This window comes from Oryctolagus cuniculus, chromosome 6, assembly GCF_964237555.1.
Source record: "Oryctolagus cuniculus chromosome 6, mOryCun1.1, whole genome shotgun sequence".
NCBI classification, from domain to species: domain Eukaryota; kingdom Metazoa; phylum Chordata; class Mammalia; order Lagomorpha; family Leporidae; genus Oryctolagus; species Oryctolagus cuniculus.
In genome coordinates, this window is record NC_091437.1 from 31,956,663 (window position 1) to 31,979,835 (window position 23,173).

Sequence of the window (23,173 nt, forward strand, 5' to 3'; positions counted from 1 at the left end):
TTGTAGAAGCTTTGTTGTGCCAGGTGCTCCAGGAGGTCACAGGTTCCCTGCTGACAGTGTGACCCTAACAACAGCTTCCTCTGGTGGGTCAGAGCAGGCCTTTCTTCCTTTTTCCAGTGGAGGAATGTTGAGGAGTGTGCATGTTCCTGGCCCCAGGGCAAGCAGCAGAGAGGGGAGTTGCAGAATCTCATGCAAATTTTCTCATGCAAAATTTCTCATGCTTCCACATGGCCCCCTCCCTTCCAGATTGCAGGACTTCTTTCTTTTCTTTAGCAAGAATCTATTTCTGTACTTGTGGAGTTGAAAGAGAAAGAAGTTTAATGAAGACTCTAACAAGATTTGGGTCTGAGGCTATAGGGTAAGGCTCAGTTACTGCATTCTCTCTGGTTATGCAGTGACCTGAGGGCCAGATTAGTTGAACCAGTATTGGGATGGAGAGAAATGAGATTGGAATATAGGTTGAGCGTGATCATTGAATAGGAGGGCCAGGGATTGTGGCAGCCTCGAAGGTTAATAGGGCAGTGAAGGACGGCTTATAGATAGGACTGAAAATGTTTACATAGAGCATTTAAGCATTGAGATATGGAGGTTTTAACATTTGTCATTTTTAAGAAAGAGACTTCCAAAAGTTGGGAGTGGGTCAGTGTGAGAATGTTTGAATGCAGCCACTGTACTAGGCACAGTTATCTGGGTGCCCTGAGACCATATCTGATTCTCTAGCAAAAGTAAGTACCTTAAAAGTAAACCCCTTTTCAAGCATTTGCAATGCTAAGCTGCAAACATGATTCACAGATAGACAACCAGTCGTTACCATGTCTCATAGTATGCCATTTAAAAAATGTACCAAACATGCATAATTTTTTATTGTAGCTACAAATGTATGACATACATAAGTCCTTTTGAAACTTAAATCTTTTCTCTAGGCATATCTAAAAAGGCACTTACAATTTATAGTTTTAAAAGTCTTTTCTTAAGATTTATTTATTTATTTGAAAGCAGAGTTAAAGAGAAGCAGAGACAGAGAGAGACGAAAAAGAGAGAGAGAGAGAGAGGTCTTCCAACTATTGGTCCACTCTCTAGATGGCTGCAACAGCTGGAGCTGAGGAGTTCCAAAGCCAGGAGCCAGGAGCTTCTTCCAGGTCTCCTGCGTGGATGTAGGGACTCAAGGACTTGGGCCATCTTTTGCTGCTTTCCCAGACCATAGCAGAGAGCTAGATCGGAAGTGGGGCAGCCAGGACTCGAACAGGCTGTTGCTTTACCTGCTATGCCAAGCGCTGGCCCCAAAAGTCTTTATATATTTACTTCCCTGCCACCCACATATCGAAGTATAACTTTGATAGAGTTTTGACTAGGGATTGCATGAAAAGAATGCACTACTCTGACCTATAACACTAAAACTAATTTTAAAACACATGTGATTTTTAAATAAATCAACTATGAGTGATAGAACAACCAGTTTCTCAACTTCCCAGCTATATACTTCTCTCTTTTTCTAACATGTTTTTCCTCTCCTTCTTCCGTTATGGCATGTGCACACACATGTGCAACATATACACACATGTGCAACACACACACACAAACTGGATTTAGTTCAGTCTAGACTCCTTAGGGACATATTATAATATAAGTATGAAACTTAATCCTGTTTTTCATTCATTTGTGGAAATTTCCATGGTTTTAGGTTTATTAATTTCTGTAATGCATGATCCAGTCACTTCATTTAACTAACAAGTACATTTTTGACTGATAGATTGCAGTTGGGTGGATCAAAAAATTCATTTTGACAACAGGTTTTTTTTTTAATTACAAAATATAGTTCTTTGTTTCTCTCATGGGTATAAAAACAAGCAAGCAAATAGTATCAACAACAAAAACCCCCTTGTAATAACTCTAAGGAGCACATTAGAAGATAGACACTTCAAAATTGTCTTTCCATTAGTATTCCAGAAATCCTGGCCCTCCACTCCTGGACTGGTCAGAAGGAGTTTCATTTCATCGTAGGCATGGAGTAAAACAAGCTCAAGCCCGTTGGTAGGGTGGAGAGAGGTCATATTATGCACATAAATTCATTCTTTTAATGTACCAGAACCATCCATAAGAAACTGGCAGGCTGGTAGTAAACATGAGAACTGGTAACAGTGACAGATAAATGTATTTGAGTGGTCATCAGAGACCAAGCACCAAACAGGTACTTGGTGTTTACTTTTCAAACAGCCTAGTAGGCAGATAGTAGGCAGATCATGATAGTGGCAAATACTACTATTACCATGCTGTCAAACTGAGGCTTATTGGCTTGCTCGGGTCACTCATGAGATATGTAGTGGAAGTGAGACTTATACTGCGATTTGACTGACCTCAAATCCCAAGCCTTCTACCACCTGCAAAAATGCCTTTCTTGCATACTGCCACTTGATTTATACAACACCTGTGCTGTGCCATGAGTGAATTTTTTGTTTTTAGAAAGCCATATGGAGACTTCTTTCCCTGTTCCAGAAATTCTGCTTCAGGGGCTACTGTTCTTTAGATAAAGTAACTCCATTTTTATAGAATATTTACTAACTACTATTTGCTTCTACTGTTAAAAATAGAATAAAAGAAAAGAAAAGAAAAGCTAAATGTCCTAGAATCTAACAGAACTCCATTTACTATTTTTTTTTTTACTAATTCAGTTTCAGCATCTGGGCCATAATGGAAATCTATTAGAAACTCTGTTCCTTGAATAGAAACCTAATATCCAAGCCAAAGGAATGATATAAAGCCAAACTTACTGAAAGCCTGTTCACCTTCAACAGTGTTTGAATTTAAGGTTTGCCTCCTGTTTCTAAGAACCCATCAGGGTAGAAGGCTGTCTTCTTGCATTTCAATGTGTTTGGAGCTATTTTCTTTCAGCATGTTGTAGAGAACTCACAATCAGGTATTAAGATGTGACAGGATGATGGAAATGAGAAAGTAAAGACAGCACATGGGAAGGCAGTAATTAACCAGAATGCATATTTATCATAGTCTGTCATTGTTTACAAACAATATAATCATTCCTGATTGTAGAATTAAACTCCAGGCTCTAGTTTGTGAAGTCAATCAACCAACCCCAGCAGGTGCAGATCAGCAGAACGACAAACCAAGTAAGTGCTCTCCATACAGAGGAACTGGAGGCTGTGGAGCATCTTCTTTCAGAAACAGCTTTGTTGAGGATTTCAGTAATTAATATACTGGGATGGCTAATTCATGAGCCTCATTCTCCTCTTCCATAAGTTTAGAGCAAGTAAATCTGTTTCATAGAGTACTTGCTCTCCAACTTTATTCCCAGAACTCACCATCAACTCTTGTCTTGATGTCCATACTGGCCTCCTAACTGGCCTCACTGCTTCCATTGTTAGCTACCTATAATATGCTTTTTAAAGAGCTGCCAAAGAGTGTTTGAAATAAAACAAATTAAATCGTGTAATTCCCTGGTAAAAACCATTCTTATTCCCTGATTCAAACTTTCTTCTCCTGACTCTGTCCATTGAGGTCTTCTGCAATTTGACTCCTCTCTGCTTTCCCAACATCTGTCTTCTACTATTATTATTCTTTGAACACTCAGGTCTTCTTTCTTTCCTCAAACGTGCCATTTTATTCCTACCTCAATAGCTTTGCACCTGCTGTTCATTTCACCTATAATGACTTCTACATAATCTTCGTAAGTTGGCTTCATTTGGACATTTGGATCAAGCTCCAATGTCAGCTCCCCTGGAGATGTTATTGGACCATTCTCTCTAATAGCTGTAACTCTCTCACTCCAACTCCTTTCACCATATTATCCTGTAGAATTTTCTTCATAGACCTCAGCATTATATGAACTTTTATTATCTTTTACTTGGTTGCTTTTTATCTTTTTTTATTAGAATAAAAACTGCCAGTGACCAGATGTATATTCATCACTTAGAGAGTTTCTGGTAGAGAGCAATCAAGTATTAGTTGTTGAATGAACGTATGTGAAAATCAAATGAGTTATAATGAATGGAAATTGTTCTATAATGTACCACATTATATAAATAGCAAGTGCCATAGTTTCTCATCTCCTGCTCTCATGACTTCTTAAATCTTTGTCAAGGTGAAAGTAATATACTTTTCTGCCAACAATGCTTTTTCTGGTGGGAACTTATTGTTGAGGAATTTATAGTCAAATGAAAGACAAGACTACTGCAAGAGTAAAACTGAATTTCTTATAAAATATTTTAAATATTCTGTACTTTTCTGAGGTCAGTGTTCTGTTTGGCACTACACATTGCTTTACAAGTGTGCAAAGAGTGTGCAATCACACAGAATTATTAAAACAAAGGAATTTATGGAATTCTAGGACAAAATGAACAAAAGGATTTTTTTTAAAATTTGAGAGACAGAAAGAGCTCCCATCCACTGCTTCAGTCCCCTAATGCCCTAAATTGCCAAAGACCAAAGCTGGAATCAGGAACTCAATTCCAATCTCCCATGTGGGTGACTGGAACCCAATTACTTGAGAATCTCTGGCGTTAGCAGGAAGCCAGAATCTGGAGTCAGAGCTGGGGTCAAACCCAGCTACTCCAGTATGGGTTGGAAGTGTCCTAAGTGGTACCTTAACCATTAGCCCAGTGCCTGCACCCAAAAAGGGGAATTAAAATAGCATTTGCTATAGCCCAGCATTTTTCACCTTGTGTTTTCTACAGGCTTCCAAGGATTTCCAAACTGAATTCACTGCCTTCAGCATCCTACCCCCAGTCTCCTTCTGACCAGGTGGCCTATCTTAGAGAACAAAAGCACCATGTGCCAGCTGCCTCAGCCAGCAACCTGAGAGCACTCTTCAAACTCTTTTTCTCTGTCCCACATCAGTCACCTCTCCCTCCTGAATAGCTCTCAATCGTGCTCTTGCCATTTTCTATATCAGTGCCCGAGGATTTCATTTCCTCTCATCTACGTTATTTTAACAACCTCCTGACTCCTCTGTCCTTTCTCATACGAATAGCAGCCCATTCTCCAACCTTTCTAAACACACGGATCATCTGGTCACTCTCCAGTGCTTCCCATGTCCTCTTGAATGTGGTTATAAGATCTCTTGGGATCTGGTTCTGCTTATCTCTCACCTTTGCCACCCCCGACCCTCAGTTTCCAGCTACCAGTGTACCAGTATGTTTGCTTTCACACCTGGCCATTATGCACACTATTTTTGACATCTCAAAATATTTAAGGGTTTTTTAAGAAAAATTTTATTTAATAAATATGAATATCGAAAGTACAACCTTTGGATTATAGCAGTTTTCCCTCCATAACCACCCTCCCACCCACAAACCATCCCATCTCCTACTTAAGGGTTTTCTTAAACCTAATTAGCATCTACTTATTCTACAATTTTTAAAAAATTTACTGTTTTTGAAAGGCAGAGTTACACACACACACACACACAGAGAGAGAGAGAGAGAGAGAAAGAGATATCTTCCATCTACTGGTACACTCCCACAATGGTTGCATTAGTGGAGCTGGGCTAGACCAAAGCTGGGAGCCTAGAACACTCTGCAAGCCTCCCATATGGGAGGTAGGTGTCTAAGTACTTGGGGCATCTTCCCCAAGTTTCCTATGCACATTAACAGGAAGCTATATTGGAAGCAGGGCAGCCAAGACTTGAACTGGCACTCCAGAGTCTCAAGTAGAGGCTTGACCCACTGTGCAGCAGTGCTGGTCTCTCTTCAGTCTTGTGTAAAGCTAGATGCCACTCCTCCAGGAAGACTCCCAGAACTTCCTTAAGTTATTCTAGGTGTCCTAATACTATAATTTTTTAAAATTACATATTTTGTTTTTCTAAAATGACTTTCTGATTTCTACCATTTTTTTCAAACTCTTAGGAATTGATTCTGTTGCTGCGACCTGACCTACCTCACAATTTCTTACACTACCTCAGTTTTCCTGTCTTCCCTCCATGGGTGCCTCCTCTCTTGCTTCCTCTACTGTCCAGGATTTGCTATCTTAATGCTTACTTGGCCGCTAGTATTTATATTTGTATTTGTATTTGTGTTTCATCATCTCCAGGTTTTCACACCCCTCCCCTCCTTGCTGTTCCGACTCCTTTCTTTCCATGAGTCTGAAGACCCTCCATGTTGGACCATAGTGTCAACATTACACTTTCTTTCTTTTTTTTTTGTAAAAAACGTTACACTTTCTAAATTGAATGGCTTAATATTTGTCAGCTCACTAATCTGAAGAAATTCTTACATAGCTTTAGAGTTTTAAACTAAAACTGAACTTCATCCCCTCTTTCAGGAATTCTCATTGCTCCTAGAGTCATCATGATATGAGGAGAAAGATGAACAGAGAAGTAAAAACTGTTCTCATTCTAGAATCCTTCTCTTTTGATTCTTTTTTTTTTCAAATTATCTGTTTTTCAAATGTTACTATCTGAGTGTATTAACAGCGGTGTAATCATTAATGCAGAGAGAATAATTTATTTAATAAATGTAGACCAAAGAATGTAGAAGTGAAATATCTCTCAATGTAACTTCCTCTTAGTTACCAAAGGGATTGTGCTATTTCTTCCCCATCCCTTCTGGTCTGGAAGTTAATAGTAAAAATTATGTTGGTGATAGCCCTCTGCTTTCATTGCTCATTGGAAATATCTGTTAAACCACTTGTAAGACTATTTCACATGAATTAGCCAGGGAGGTAATAGTGGGGTCCATGTTGGAAGAATACTTCTCCCCATCAGAAGGAATCTGGCAATGCCAAGAGTTTACACATATGAGTGTAATTAATGTGTGTTAACAACAACAGGCACGTCATAGATAAGGGGTAACAATGAACTGTCATCATAGAACATGATTTATCTACTCTTTGAGGAAATCCTCTGGACTCTAGTCACTGCAGATCAAGTACAGCAAATTTTGCTCCAGAGTCAAGAGGAAGAAGACTTCCGTGTTAATGGATTTGAGCATCAGTAGTGCACATTGTCATTTGCATTGTGATCATTGGCACATCACTGGCATTGTGATCATGCTGTGTGCAAATTCAGTGTTTGCCCTCCTGCCAGGGAAGTAGCGATATTTCGAGAGTCTCAAGTGAGGAACCAGCAAGTCACCAGTAGATATGTGCTTGGTTCCTGTTTGCAAGGTGCCTAGAGCAACACCTGGTACATAGTAAACCTTGAATTTGATGTTGTGCGCTATGACTACATACTATTAATATTGTCAGTGGCTGTATGGGGAAATACCCTTGATTGGCTTCACCTTTATCTCATTTGGAAATCCTAATTAAAATAATAGTACTAAATTAGTGACCTAATGAATGGAGATGCATGTTTAGGCAGAGCTGCTTAATTGTTTTTCTTTCCATTCCCTTATCCTCTGAAGACAGCCTGGTGAAAACCATTCCATAAAAAGTGAAAGGGCAACTCCATTCCCTCCATTCTCTCCATTTCCCTTCACTGGGCTGCTTTTGGATCTCATTGTAAATGGGATGGTTGGGGCTTTGCCTGACTGCTCCTGTCAAAAAGGCAGCATTTCACTGGAACATCATACTATAGTGATGGAACAGGCCTTATTATTGTAGTCTGCTCTACCAGACATTGAATCATAGTTTTGCCTTTTGCTAGCTTTGTGGCCCATTGGGCAAATTAATAAAATTTTATTAAATTCCATTTCCTCTTCAGTGAAATAGGAACTTTTTTCTTAGGGCAGTGGCTCTCAAATGGAGATGGTCTGGCCATGGCCCCCATCCAGAAACATGTTCATGTAGACATATTTAGTTGCCTTGACTCAAGAGGGCAGGTTCTCCTGGCAACTACTGGGTGGAGGCCAGTGATGCCATCACATCTCCTACAAAGCACAGGGCAGTCCACTGCAAGGAATTATCCAGTCCAAATATGCTGGGCTTGAGACCCACAGTCTTGAGTTTTGTTAAAATAAGATATTTTATTGGTTAAGTGCTTAGTGTTACATGTGACTTGAGGAAGGTGCGCATAGTTGTTTAATCTGCAAATTGTTTTTGAATGACTAGCATTTGCCAGGCATTGCTCTCAAATGTGAACCCCCAGGCTCCCGCCTCTACTGGGCACAAACCTGAAACTAATTCACATCAAGATGTCATTTATTTTTCTGCTCATGGTATCTGCAGTTTAAAGCAATCTTTATTTAATCACTATGATGAAATTTCAACATCCTGGTACCTGGGGAACTTTGATATCTGTAGCTCTCTATTCACCCCAACAAGTAGGAATTAAGCATTGCAATCCTATCTGTCTTTGCTGATTGTGACAATTCAGTGAGGTGATGCCCTGGTGAACTGCCCAGTCCAGTGTCTGGCTTAGGGTAGGTGTTCAATAAATGTAGGTCCATGTCAGTGTCATGTAACTTCTCTCTCATCTCCTTCCCTTCCTCTCTCTCTCTAACATTAGATATGTGTTCACATTGCAGCAATCTTTCCCTCAATGGCTGTGTCCTGTGTTAGTCTGCACCATACTCAACAATGAACTCTTCTCAAGAGCTTTCTTCCCCCTTCCTTTTTCTGGATGACACATTGTTCAGGTGTGAAATCCTGTTGAGTCGACTTTGATCTGCTGACCTTCTGCCTAGATGGTTCTACACTTTCCTAGATGTGTCCCTAGCATAGTCTTAAACAGGGCCCCCTACCAGGAACTCAGCTCTGACCTGTTACTCCCGTTTCTCTCTCCAGGCTGGGGCCCCCTCTTTGTAAGGTGAGAGTGCTCTGTGCTTTCTGAGGTCTCTTGGTGGCCTCTCACTTTACAATGCTGTTTCCAAATAACTGCCCTGTGCCTTCTGGGCCTGCCAACAGCGAAGTTGCATCTGGACTGGCCTTTGCATGGATGTGCTTCTCTGCATTCAAAGTTGTGGTCAATTCCACCTCCCTACCTCTCAGAGTAGTCTACAACTCATAAATGTTTTATGACAGTTCTTTTATTTCATCTGCATTTCTCATAAAATTCACAGGTCTCTAGCTCTTGAGTGATTGCTCTGGGTTAATTTGATTTTTTTTTTTTTAGCCGGGAGGGTCACTGGAGTGTAGGTTTACATTTGCCAGTGTACTGTAGATTGTAGTGTTTTTTCCCATTTGAAGAGCTATCATTTATTGGTTAGTTGTTGAATATTCATTAAGCAATATTAGGAAATACTATATCTTAATTAACTGGCAAAGAGCTTTTTTTCATGAGCTAATTAAGTGCATTCTTCAAACATGCTCATTGCTGCCAGAGTGGCCCTGCTCTAACTGAATAACGGTGGAGGGATGTGAACTAGCTCCTCCCTCAGGAGAGTGCCAGTGACACTGCATCATTCATGTAGTCATCCTCGGTCATTCCCAGTGGGCTCCTGGGAGACAACCAAAATGTATCATTTGTACACATGAAAACTACGGAAGCCCAGATATTAAGGTTATTCAATGTGTTTATTACTTTCAGAAGCCACTGAAGGGCTGGGATTGCTGGTATGGCAATGTCTTAAAGTTAACTCTTGGGGCCGGCACTGTGGTATAGCTGGGTAAAACTGCCACCTGCAGTGCCAGCATCCCATATGAGTGCCGGTTCCAGTCCCAGCTGCTCCACTTCTGATCCAGCTCTCTGCTATGGCCTGGGAAAGCAGTAGAGGATGGCCCAAGTCCTTGGGCCCCTGCACCCACGTGGGAGACCAGGAAGAAGCTCCTGGCTTCTGGCTTCAGATCGGCTCAGCTCCCGCCACTGTGGCCAGTTGGGGAGTGACCCAGCGGATGGAAGACCTCTCTCTCTCTTTCTCTGCCTCTTCTCTCTCTCTAACTCTTTCAAATAAATAAATAAATCTTTAAAAAATAAAAAAGTTAACTCTTTATCCCTTTCAGCCAGTTAATGCTTTTAAATAATTGTTGCAGGAAATTTTCATGATTGGACAATGCATCTACTAAAAGGAGCAGACGCTTCATTTTTAAAGATATGGAATTGAATTCTGGTCATTTTTCAACATCTAACTTAGGTGCAGGTCGTTATCCACTCTCAGTTACAGTTTCTCCATGAAAAAGATGGAACAGCAACCACCTAACAGGATTGTTGTGGGGGTGAAGTCGTGTCACCTGCTACACTGACTAGGCAGCACATAGATGTTCCTCAGTGAATCATATCTATTGTTATGATGCTGAGTTTCTGGTTTGGGAGGGTAGCTATTACCTTACTCACAACTGGAATCACTATGCACAACAGATGGCAAGAGAGGCTTCCCATGTATCTTCAGAGTGTTAATCAAATTTGTTGGAACTAGTGTAGCAGAGGCTAACATTCTCTTGAAGAAATGAGTCAGCCAGGAAGTCCCCTAGCAAGGCCAGTTCTGTGGCATCATGGTTAAAGCTAATGCCTGTAGTGCCAGCATCCCCTTTGGGTACCAGATTTGAGACCAAGCTGCTCTTCTTCTGATCCAGCTCTCTGCTGTGGGCTGAGAAGGCAAGGAAAATGGTCCAAGTCTGCGTGGGAGACCTGGAGAAGGCTCCTGGCTCCTAGCCTCATATCAGTTCAGCTTTGGCCATTGCAGCCATCTGGGGAGTGAACCAGTGGATGGAAGCTCTCTCTCTCTCTTTCTCTCTGCCTCTGCTTCTATGTAGCTCTGCTTTCAAATAAATAAATAAATCTCTTTTTTCCTTAAAAACAGTCCCTAGCAATAATAATGGTACTCACCCCCTAAAGCGCTGACCAACATTAGTGTTCGAATTGCTTAAGTCCTCAGTGGATGAGAAGGGTAAATCAAACAGCAGTTACATGTTTTTAGGTGAATTCGATGTAGGACTCTTATAAGTCATACAAAATTAACTCTCACTATATTAATCAGAAAAGAATTTCTAGGCTTATGAAATTATAAACCTAGGGACAGGGCCAACTTGAGATACTGTTAAGTCTGTCTCTCTGGTATTTCTCACCTCTGCCTGTCTTGTTTGGTTTCCCTCTGCATCATTGTCTTCTCCAAGTAGTTTGAGCAATGATTGTATTCGTAGCTTAGTGATCTCCCTTACTACAGAGTGTGCAAGACCCCTGCATTCCAGAACAGTCCCCACAGGGACTTGGATTCACCCAGCTTGGGTCACATGCCTCTGTGTGTGTCACTCACTAGAGTCAGGAAGTAGGGACTGCTCTGTTCAGATATGGACTTTGTGTCCTTCCCTTGTGGCCAGGCATGGAACCACAGTTGACAGCCTCTTCAGTACAACATGGAACATGGAAGAAGCAGTTCTTTACAGGAAAAGCAGAATTTTCTTCCTGGAAGAAGGGGACAGAACACTCTCTGGTTGTCGCAGAGGCATTTCATTCTCAAAGACAGAAGACACCTAGCCATTGAATGAGAGGACTTGTAGGCTTTGGAGAACTTGTTACAGTTTCTGCACAAGTGGTAGGAAGACGAGAAGAAGGGTGAAGAGGGCCAGGTAGGATAAGACAGAGGGATGGAGCCTGGGAACCAAGTAGGTATAAAAGGACCTTTGAGGCAGGAGTATGACTTTATCTGAAATAATCTGTGGCTAAGAATAGGAAATAAAATGAGGAAGAAAGCAAGCAAGAAAAAAGAACAAAAAGGACTTGGAAAATATATAAATGTGTTATCAAGGGGTGCTTGAAAGGGTATTCTGTAGACCAGGGAGTCAAAATTCAGAATCTCTTGCTTTATAAAATCCTTGCTTTGTTCTGATATTTACCAGAATATGGGCAGGAGGGAAGGTAAGGTGGGAATTATCACATTGTTCCTAAATCTATATATATATGGAATACATGAAATTTGTATAACTTAAATAAAATTAAAAAGAAACCTGAGTTGGGAGGATAAATGGAGCAGTACCAAATTATGTAATGACTTTTTATTTAAGTTGTAAATCATTGCGGGTGATGATAGATTTATACACACATACACATAAATACACACACACACATACACATGTGTACTAGTGGTACTTTTAAAATTCTGGAGAAGCCTATGGATTTTGCCATTATCTGTCAGTGAGCATGCTTTTGTTACATCTATATTAACTTTCTGGTGAAATGCCTAGAAATGTTTCATTCTAATGATTTGTGCATGTCAGAATTTTCAATCCTCAATTTGTTTTTTGGTGTGAAAAAATGCACACATACATATGCACAATACACATCATATTTCCTCTCCGGTTCATCGACCATGCAGATACTTACTGAGCAGTTAGCATCACTTGCCTGGCTCCTGCACCCATGTGTGTCCTCAAATGTAAGGTAGAACTAAAAAGGAAGCATACCCAGTCTTTAAAGTCTAGTGTGGAAGACAGACATTTAACAAATAACCTGAGAAACACACTCATAATTACATGTTATGGTGCTGTGAAAACCATGGGCATGAGGGTGGGATGAGCTTAAACTGGGGGAGGGAACAGTTCAGGAAGGCCACTTGGAGAAGGTGGTGTCCAAGCCGAGTCCTGGAGGATGAGAAAGAGCTAAGTGGGTGCAAAGTGTAAGAAATGTTTTGCTGACAGAGGGGAGAGAAAGTACAACACCCCAACTTATAAAACAGAGCAGCAGGACAGGAACTGTACTGTAGTGATGATTTTATTTTCATTTCATAGCTCCTGCATTACAGCATATGTTATCAGTTTCTTTTGTATCCTCCATGGGGCCAATATATTGGTTCTGCAGGTGTTCTGCACAAGACCCGTATGTTCCAGAACAGTCCCAATGGGGACTCTGCTTCACCCAGCTTGGGTCACAGGCTTCTGCCTGTGTCACTCCAGCTTTAAACTCACCCTTCTTCTTCTTTTTTTTTTTTTTTTTTTTTTTTTTTGACAGGCAGAGTGGACAGTGAGAGAGAGAGACAGAGAGAAAGGTCTTCCTTTTGCCGTTGGTTCACCCTCCAATGGCCGCCACGGCCGGCACACTGATCTGATGGCAGGAGCCAGGAGCCAGGTGCTTTTCCTGGTCTCCCATGGGGTGCAGGGCCCAAGCACCTGGGCCATCCTCCACTGCACTCCCTGGCCACAGCAGAGGGCTGGCCTGGAAGAGGGGCAAGCGGGACAGAATCCGGCGCCCCGACCGGGACTAGAACCCGGTGTGCCGGCGCCGCTAGGTAAACTCACCCTTCTATACTCCTGTGGTACCAGGGCTAGGATTCAGGTTAACCACAGTGACTGACCACATTTCCTTTTCCAAGGTAGTTCCCCATTAGGTTCTGAGGAGGACTGTAAGATCTGAAGGTAAAGAAGGCTCCTTGCTGGCTCTTTGTTCCGATCAGCATTAACCTCATTTTTATTTGCCACCTCCCCCCCAAAGTAATTGGATCCTGTTTCCCCCTTGCCTTTTTCTTTCCCTTCTCTGTAATCCCTGCAGCCACCCTCCTTTAGGGAAACCAGCACCAGCAGGAAGCCAGCCTGCCTTGATGGGATGCCTCAGCCTCACCTGTACAGGGTACCGCTTCTAAGCTTTTGTTTCTTATAACTGCATCTTCTTTTGTCTCCTCCGACTTGACTGTGCAAACTGCCCCCTGTAGGCACCATCTTTGTCTGTCTAGTGCCACCTGCTTTCATTGTCAGTGCTCCGATATCTGTTTAAACAAATCTGTATATTAAATTCTTGCTTTTAAGGTCTCTGGTAGGGTAACTGCTCTCCCGGCTGGCTCTTACTGATGCAGTGGATGGGCTGTGTGCTCCTGTCCCTACTCTCCACCTCTTAATGGGAACCCCAGCTGGATACATCCAAGAAAGACCAAATGCCCATAAGTAAAAAGAGGTCAATCACAAGCAAAAGATGATTGTCAAGTTGAAGATGTGTTTTTCTCAGCAGCTCACACAGCCTTCCTATTCCCAGTCCTCACTCTGCAATATCTTTTCCAAGGTTAGCAGAATTATGAAAACATCCATTTGGCCATTATTGACTTTTCAGCTGGGATACCAAGAAAGTCTTTCAGCAGCCTCGATAAATTAAAGCTGGCCACCTAGCGCCCAGACTGGCAGGCTCCTACATCATTGACAGAGAAGACAAGCGAAAGCAGTTTTTCCAACTGCTGCTGTAAATGATGTGCATTGTGCTCACAGCCATTAGCAGGTGGGGAATTGGAAGTGTGGGTAGATTGCAGAGCTGCCTCTTTTAAAAATGTATAAGCACTTTGTGAGTTTGCTAAGTCATGTTTCACTCAGCTTGGTTTGAATTTTTCATAGGGAAGAGAGATTCTGTAGACTTTCCTCTTTTATTATTCCTTTATCAGCAAGGAGAGGGCTGTTGGGGGAGGGGGTCTAGTCCAGTCACACAGGTTGTTTGCATGGTCCTCAACTGTCCCAGTTGTAAATTACACAAAGATTTTTGACTTCAAGGGCTTGCAGCATTTGAGTATCCTGTCTCTCCCCATGTAATTCAAACTACAAATAGTAGATTTATTGGCTGTGTCTTCAAGGAAATTTGTACCTGATAAGGCTCTTCCACTTGTGAAATTTTAAGCACTGTGCTGTGAAGACTTCGCCCTTCCAAAACTGTCCCTGGTTCACACACTTTGTGCCAGTATTGTGGTGTGGCTGCTCTCTGTTCCCACTCCAAATCACATGTTGCTAAACACTTGAAACACACCTTCCTGATGGACCCAGCTATAGCATCAGTGTCCTTTCTGTCCTGATGCTCTGGCCTGAACCAAGCATATTAGTGGGAACTTAATAGCAGTTTCTAGCAAGATCCAAATTTGTTTTGTTTATGCAGAATAATATCTGGCTTATAGAATAAATATGTATGAATGGAATACTTTTGTGTGCCACAAACTAGGAAACATCCTTTGCATTAATAGTTTCATTTGATGTTCTTAAAACAACTGTGAAGAAGAAACTATTCATGCCCTTATTTTTCAGATGAAGAAACCAAGAATTATATCAGTGAACTAATTGGTGCATGGTCCTGGAAAATAATGAAATCTGACTGTGGACCCTGGGACCTACTCTGCTCTATAATCAGCTTGATATGATTCAACCTATGTGTTTGGCTCAACCATTGATTCAGCAAACATTTATCAAACCTCTTATAGTCCAGGCACCAATAATGATGTAAAACCCCCAAAATTCAGCAATGGCTTGTTAAAAAGAAGGTAAAACGATGAAGTTCTTTGAGCAGCACCTAGTTAATAACCCTCTGAAAGGGTAATAGATTTTCTGCATTTTTAATAACAATATATCAGGCTTTTCTAGGGATGAAATGGTTTTCTCCTTTTGTCTGCCTAATCAATTGTAACCTATTTTTGCCCCATGTGGATAGAATTATTCCAGCCCATATAGAAACCTCAGCAAATTGGAAGTGAAAGTACATTGCAATTTGAAGTTCCAAGGTGTTTGTGAGATTGTTACTTGCTATAATTGGGAGATTCTAGATTACGTTGAGTGATGGGACTGACCTTTCATAGATCATTCCATACTTCTCAGGACTTGTGTGCACATCCCAGTGCGACTGCAAGGGCTAAGGAACCCTGAGCTTGTTTATAATGCGTCCCTTCAGGGTTCTGACTTCAAATGTTTTTGGTGTGCTTAGGTTCTTGGGAAGAAGGTAGTCAGGCAGACGATGCTTCCAATGAGGAGATTGGGTCATTATCTTCTCACGTCGGATTCCTTTTCATTTTTCACAAGGACTATCCATACAACACTCGAGCTGGACTGTATTAATCTCAACCCTTTCTTTGATTTCAGTATAATACAGAGACTTCCAAAGCCATCTTATGAATTATCTTGCCAAAATGGTAAAACATTCAAATGTTCTCATAAAGTATTGAAACATGTGGTGCTATGACAGGCTACAGTAAAATTAAGTTGTTCAATTTCCCTTTAATACTGATAGTGGCTGGAATAAGTGGAAAGTAATATTTCTATTTGCCTGGAAGCTGGAGAATCCCAGCTGACATTTAAATACATGATCACACCCCAGCAGTTCAGGGAGGAAACAGCTGTGTCTGTGCCCGCTTCCTGGCTTGGCTGCAATGGAGGGCTGCCTGCAGTGTTCCCTGTGAATCTACAAGGATCCCTCAGCTTTGCTGTTTTGTTGTTGTTGTTGTTGTTGTTGTTGTTGTGTTGTTAAAATAGCTTGGGTTTCATTCTAAGTCCATAGAATGGAATGAAACTGGTTTGGCAAGATTTATGTCCAAAATACTTTATTGTCTTTCTGTAAGGTAATAGGCAGGTATATCCTAGCACATAGAATTTCTTCTACTGTGTCTTTCTCCTCCTCCCCGTCTTTTTTTTTTTTTAAGTCTAAATTCAGTTTTTGAACTTTCCCACAAAGGAACAAACCACAGCAGCTCTGATTTGATTACATTTCTTTAGGCCAATTCTTTGGAACAGTTTCTTAATTGAATCCTGTTGATACAGGGATGGCTGCATTTCTCAGGCAGATGCAGATTTTACCTACTAAAGGTGAAAAATGAGTTTCTCAAAATCTATGCTGCAGACAGAAGTCAGTTTTTATTGCTGATACTCTTGGTCGCCACCTGGCATGTGTTGAATGGTTCCTGTTCATGGAAGATGTTTATTTGTAATAGCCTGGGATAACGAGGACATTACTGCTCCTGTGATTCTTTTTGGCTAATTGGATTGTTGCATTTAATTTAATGGCTATATAACCGCAATGATTACTCGGTTACATTTTATAAAGTGGCTTGAAAGAATGGCTCTAAGTTAGAGATACGTCTGGAGTTGTGATTTACAACATTTTTTTAACTCCTCTAGAAAAATGTGTAATTTAGTTATTTAAAACAGGCATTATACAAGATAGCATGTAATTTTCCTAATAGATTTTATTCTAAGTTTTCTCTACTTTGACCATAATAGAAATGACAGTAAATAGGATCCTGTTATAATGTGATCAATTCTTTGAGAATAAGATGCAGTGCAACTCAAAGCTGGGGTCCCTTGAAAACATTTAGAGAGACTACATGATCCTTGTCCTTAACTTAATAAAGAAAATGTTTCCTTTTTTATGACTTAGGTACATCAATCTATGTGAAATACCAATCATATAAGATATGATCACTAAACAGGGTTCCAGTCAGGATTCCAGGAGGATTGTGACTGTTCAGAGAGAGAGAGAGAGAGAGAGAGAGAGAGACTTGGGACAATGACTTATGTTTAGGAAATTGCTTTTTACTGTGATTATGGATTTTTCTACTTTGTGGAGCTACCAGCTGTAGACCTCTGTCTCCAAAATGCCAAGTGCAGTATTATCTGTCTAGACTCAGTGGAAGAGGGTATTAAAGAAGTCTTAAAAGTAAAAGAGAATTTAGTGGATCACATAACTGAAAGGCCAGTGAAAAGTCTAGATTCAGGTGTGGCTGGATTAAGGTACTTAGAAGTTATTGGATCTTGGATACCATTCCCTGGGCTATTTACTGGGATGACAATAATGGACACTTCACTGTGTCCATGGTAGTAAGCTCATGGTCTAGTAGTGGAGATACATAAAGTGATAAAAGAATTGTAACAAAATGTGATGTGTGATGGGGCCAGCACCATGGCTTACTTGGTTAATCCTCTGCCTACAGTGCCAGCATCCCATATGAGCTCTGGGTTCTAGTCCCAGTTGCTCCTCTTCCAGTCCAGCTCTCTGCTGTGGCCCAGGAAGGCAGTGAAGGATGGCCCAAGTGCTTGGGCCCTGCACCCTGCACCCACATGGGAGACCAGGAGGAAGCACCTGGCTCCTGGCTTTGGATTGGCATAGTCGGATCGGCGTAGCTCCGGCCATAGTGGCCATTTAGGGGGTGAACCAATGGAAGGAAGACCTTTTTCTCTGTCTCTCTCTTTCACTGTCTAACTCTGTCTGTCAAATAAAAAAAATCAACTTGTTAAACAAAATGTGATGTGTGCAATTAGAGACAGAACACCCCAATTCATAGGGGGAGGGTAAGGCAGGTGTTTCTCTGGAGGAGTGATCAATAATTTCAGAGGGAAGTGAAAACTTGAACATGGTCTTGAAGGAGAAGCTGGAATTTTGTAAACAGGCAAATTGAAGACAAATGGTTGACTGCCTTGTTTATGGCATTTGAAGTCATGTATTTAAATCTCAGCTCTGTCACAGATTGTGCAGGCCGTGTAAGTTTCTTAAATTCTTAGATCTTAATTTTCCTGCCTCGTTACTGAAGTGGAACCACTGAATTTGTAGAGTTATTGTGAGGACTGGGAGAGAATGGGTGCCCAGAGCTTAGACGGGGGCTGGCCCAAAGGGAGCCCTCCTTCGCTGCTTGCTCCCCTTCCACTCTGAGAGCCTGCCCCTGTTGCGTCTGACTGCTGAAACACAGAACTTTGGTTTAGGGCTTACCCTCAGTCACAGCAAAAATGGCTGCTGTGTTTTAAGTGCTTCCTGTGTGCCATAAAGTACCTTCAGAATTTTACTTGATGGATCCCTATTCTCCCTAGAACTCCAGTAATGGAAGGAGGGAACATCATTAACCTCCTCCAATGGATGAGGAAACTGAAGCTTTGAACAATGTAAGATCTTTTGTGAAAGTGACTATGTTATATGCGGTACAGTTGGATACTCCTGTCCGGGGCTACCTTACTCTAGCACACATGAGCTTATGAATCACATTGTATCTACTGTATTACACAGCATGTAATTACAAATCTCCTGCCCTCCATGGACTTGGCCTCTAGATGGGACTGTTGCAGCCCACCCTGTGTGCCTCCCCATTTCTCCTTGGTACATTATTTCGTGATATCCATGCATGTGTCTTCAAGTGCTGTGCTGTATTCCAACCTGAGCTGTCATTAATTCCTCGGGTCTTGTGCTTCCCTTGCAGGTGAGCCGTCCAGGTGGTCATCCTCGCACTGTGACTGCTGCTGTAAGAACGGCAAGGGTGACAAAGAAGGGGAGAGTGGCACCTCTTGCAATGACCTCTCCACCTCCAGCTGCGACAGCCAGTCTGAAGCCAGCTCCCCCCAGGAGACGGTCATCTGTGGGCCCGTGACTCGTCAGACCAACATCCAGACTCTGGACCGTCCCATGAAGAAGGGGCCCGTCCAGCTGATCCAGCAGTCAGAGATGCGGCGGAAAAGTGATCTGCTACGGACTCTGACTTCGGGCTCCAGGGAGTCGAACGTGAGCAGCAAAAAAAAAGCTGTTAAGGAAAAGCTGTCAATTGAGGAAGAGCTGGAGAAATGCATCCAGGATTTCCTAAAGATCAAAATTCCAGATCGGTTCCCGGAGAGAAAACACCCCTGGCAATCTGAACTATTGCGGAAGTATCATCTATAGGGGAGGGCTGGGGGCGAGAGAAGGAAAAAAATCCGTGTCACCACTTTGGAAACCTCCTAAAAGAAATTCATGTTTTACAGAAAAAATAACAACTGATGAAACATATTTGTTAGAACATGGTAGTTTATTGATGTCCTACTGCCTACTTTACCTAGTTCACCTTAACATGTAAATCCACAGGGTAGATTTCTTTCCTGGTGTGGAAATACAAGAAAATCTCTTTTGCTGTTGCAGTTTGTTTAACTTGGTCCCATGAGCTGAGTATCTTATACACACTGAGAGCCAGCTACCGAAGAGTAGCTGAGATGCCTTGGGAGTCATGGATCCCAAACTGGGTTTTTTTCTCTCTTCAGTCTACCTCCTTCCTTTGAATGAGGATGTGATAGAAGGAGATCGAGCCCAATGGCATATGTTTAGATATTTTTTTTCAATTTTGCTTTTTCCTTTGTTTGTGGGGTCATGGGGGTGGGTGGTGGGAATGGCAGATTTATATGACTTTTCTCTCAGATCTCTATGTGCCAGTTTATATTGACTGTATGCATGAGTATTTGTGCAACAGGAGCACAACTAAGTATGTATATAGACACACAATGCATAAGGCCCCAGGGCCTGGACATCCCGCGGGCTATGCCCCTGCTCCGGCGGCACCCTCTTAGACCACATCAGATATAGGAGCCTCTGCCTCTTTCTTAAAGCCCTCCTGGGAAGAGTTCCCTCTCTTGGCAACCCTTCCTAATATCAAACAGTCCTCATTAGCAACAGATTGTCTTCCTGGTTTGGAATTTAATACTTTGGGTCTCCCTTTTATCACTTTTCTTTTCCTTTGCATTGGGAGAGGGTGGGAAGAGCCAGTCCAACATTCTTTATACTAAAAAAGAAATTTGCACCCACAGGAATTACTACTGAATGACACCACACAGCTTTCTCTACTGTGAGCTGAGGATCGTCCCTATCTCGATGTGTCTGAGTTCTCACTGCCCGCATTTTAATGGTGTGGCCTTTATACATCATCCACATTTAAGTTCTTCATGTTGCTGTGTAGCTGGGGAACTATGAAGAACACATAGTACTTCAATAAGGGCCAATGTTTTGTTTCATTTCAGAGGAAAGTGTATTTGACATACCTTCTAATATTTCTCATTAAAATTGTGCCCTGTAGTACTACATTATTGCTTGCTTTTAGCTAGTTTTCGTTGCCATTAGGATTTTGAAGTTTGGCTGTGTCCTTATTAAGATTTAGCTGTGTTATTTCTATGAAATCGATAACAATCCATATAGGTAACTGGGGCTCCCAAGTGAAAGCTTTGTTCTAAACCAACTTTCTTGATTACCTCTTTGACCTGTGTAGACATGGCCAAAACAAACAATAAAACCCACAAACCTGTTAATAGTCATCCAACCATGTGGTTTCATGTTCTATTAACATTAACAATAGCTCTTTTGTAGACTTGTGTTAAATGCAGGTTTTAAGGTAAATTTTTATTTTCAACATTTCTCATTCATTTCATTGTAACAAAAATGCTTTTTTAATTACTCATTGTGTGCCAAGTGCTTCTGATTTTTTAAATTGTGTGTGTGTGCATGTGTGTGTATATCACAAGTAATAAAGGCAAGTAGATGATGTCTGTGGGAGGGGAGAATAATGATGAATTTCTTCTTTTTGAAATCTTTAACTTATGGCATATTTATTACACAAGAGGTTCTATCCTTATTTCTGTTATTAGTATATGCATATACTAATAACATATACTAATAACATTATTTCTGATTTTTAGATTCTTCCCTTCCCCTTGGGTGATAGAATTAGCCAATATTTTCCTGCCTTAATGGTTTGAATGAGGTGCATAGTTTTACTTAAATGGAAAAGAAAGTTAATTTTGGGAGTTCAGTTGTTGAGATGATTGTAATTTATGAATTGAAGTGTTGTTTTTATCTGTTAATATGTTAGCAGATATTTGATCTTAACCACAAGATAGCTTGGTTTGTCGTATGTCTTCATTCTTTTCAAGGTTTATTGATAGTACATGACAATACAGTCATCTTAATACTAGATGATCCTGCAAATAATCACGAGTTAATAGATCAATAAGTTGAATTTGGTAAAAATATTCTGAAACTCGTTTTAGTTAAATGATTATTGCAGAGTCATTGGAAGTGCTTTCCGAGAGTTCAGGGTATAACTAAAATGCCCAGAGTCCCAACATCCTTAAATTTCAGATCTGACTACAATGTTATCAAAGTAGACACCCTGCAAAGAATCAGAGTGGCAGTCACCCTGCTACAAAAGTGTTCATGGCACTTTTACTCCAGCCCCCAAACTGTCTTGAATTTTTCTGTGCAGGAACTCTTAAACACCCCACCCTCCACCCTGCTCTCCACAGTGAACAAAACTGGTAGTTAGACTTTGTTTTAAAAACACACAACAACATTTTTATTCTTGGCCAGCTCTGGCTGGTACCCACCCATGGCATGAAGTGCAAATAGCAAAGATATCAAGCTCATGTTCATTCGTGTGGGTGCTGGCATGGAGGTGGATATTGCCCTTTCCAGGGAAAGGCTCTGAGGAAGAACCAGGTACATGGAATCTTCATTATTACTTTGAGTGGAGTTGCCAGGCAAAGTCCCTGTAGCCTGCAGCACTGGAAATGAAAGTGCTGGGTAAGCGAGTTAGGAGACTGAATGCTAGAGTAGCCCTGGTGGAGACTGAATCAGGCCTGTTTCCCTGAATCTAAAATAATTTTGAAAACTTTAAGTTCAATTCTTGACAGAACAATATATTTGGCTACTTCTTGAACATTGGTTATAAGAAGTGCCATAAATTGTTCAATGTTAGTAGTTTCTTCATTTCAACAAAGAGGGAATCATATGTGTAGATCCCTAACCTGGGTTCACTCATAGGAAATCCTTTAATGCTAAGATCTAATGAGCTCTGGGAAGTCGTTCCCTAAGAGTAGGTGGGTCTCCTAAAGTCAGGGACATATTTATAAAGCCCTCCTACCAGTATCAAAAATGTGATCTATGTTCAGCAAGAGAAGAAGAAGTCAGGAAAACAAAACAGCTAGATCATTGCGATAGTGTTTTCTTCCTTCTCTGCTAAGAAGAATTTGTACTGAGATATGGTAATAAGAACAACAAAATGAAGTGGTTTCCAAAATGCACAGTGACATTAGCCTTTGAAATTATAGGCACAGTTTTCTTACTGGAAATGCAGGCCTGGTGTATTTAAATAAAAGGGGGAATGATGGGTGCACAATCATAGGGGTTCCCTCTGCCCTTCCTTCCCAATTGTTGCAGCTATCTCATCTGAATCATTTGGGGGACACATTTACTAACGGAACTTAGCACTTCTACATTGACCATGCTGATGCAGAGGCCCTTTAAACCATAGGCCCAGGTATGTTGCTTCTTCTGGTCCTTTTCGATACTATTACTTACACTTCTGAATTATTTCTGCTTTCTTTGGTTTTATGTTCCTCTTGGAATATCCTTAGTCTATGCCAAGAAAAATAGGCTTCACTGAGAAAAAGACAGGGCATATATGTCATTTTGCAAAATTACTTGGCACCAGTTCCCACAATGGAAACCAAATTTTGTTTCTCATACATTTGCTTTTGCTACAACTTTTAACTTTACAGCTTTCTTTGTACAATAGTGGATTAATTTAGAGCATTCGAATGCTGGTATGTTCTACCCTTAGGTACTTTGCTGTGGGCTTGACCACCTTTGATCTTGTAGATCATCTTTACTGGAACTTTCTTGGAATGTTTCTTTCTTGGAAATTTTAGGAAGAGTTCTTTGTCACATCCACTTGACATAACAATATCCAAAGGAAAAATGAAGGCATTTGTTTTTTCTCATGAGAACTCCGTAACAGGTGTATGTTTTTGCCAATTTGCATGCCGGGTTATAGGTTTAGCATGGGCCATTTCTCTCTTTAATGTCTTGGTATTTTGGCATCTTGCAATTTTGATAACTCTCTTCCATTTT

At 41.1% G+C, this 23,173-nt stretch overlaps 1 protein-coding gene across 2 annotated transcripts in view; it reads left to right on the top strand.

Annotated features, from left to right (window-relative positions):
• The window catches only part of KCTD16 (potassium channel tetramerization domain containing 16), a 306,144-nt gene extending 285,315 nt beyond the window's left edge, over positions 1 to 20,829 (top strand). For both annotated transcript variants that reach the window (XM_008255161.4, XM_051843457.2), the window contains exon 3: positions 18,732 to 20,829. In XM_008255161.4, coding sequence (XP_008253383.1) covers positions 18,732 to 19,186 — 455 coding nt within the window. In that variant the 3' untranslated portion in view covers positions 19,187 to 20,829. The remainder of the gene's footprint in view (positions 1 to 18,731) is intronic.
• The last annotated feature ends 2,344 nt before the right edge of the window (positions 20,830 to 23,173 follow it).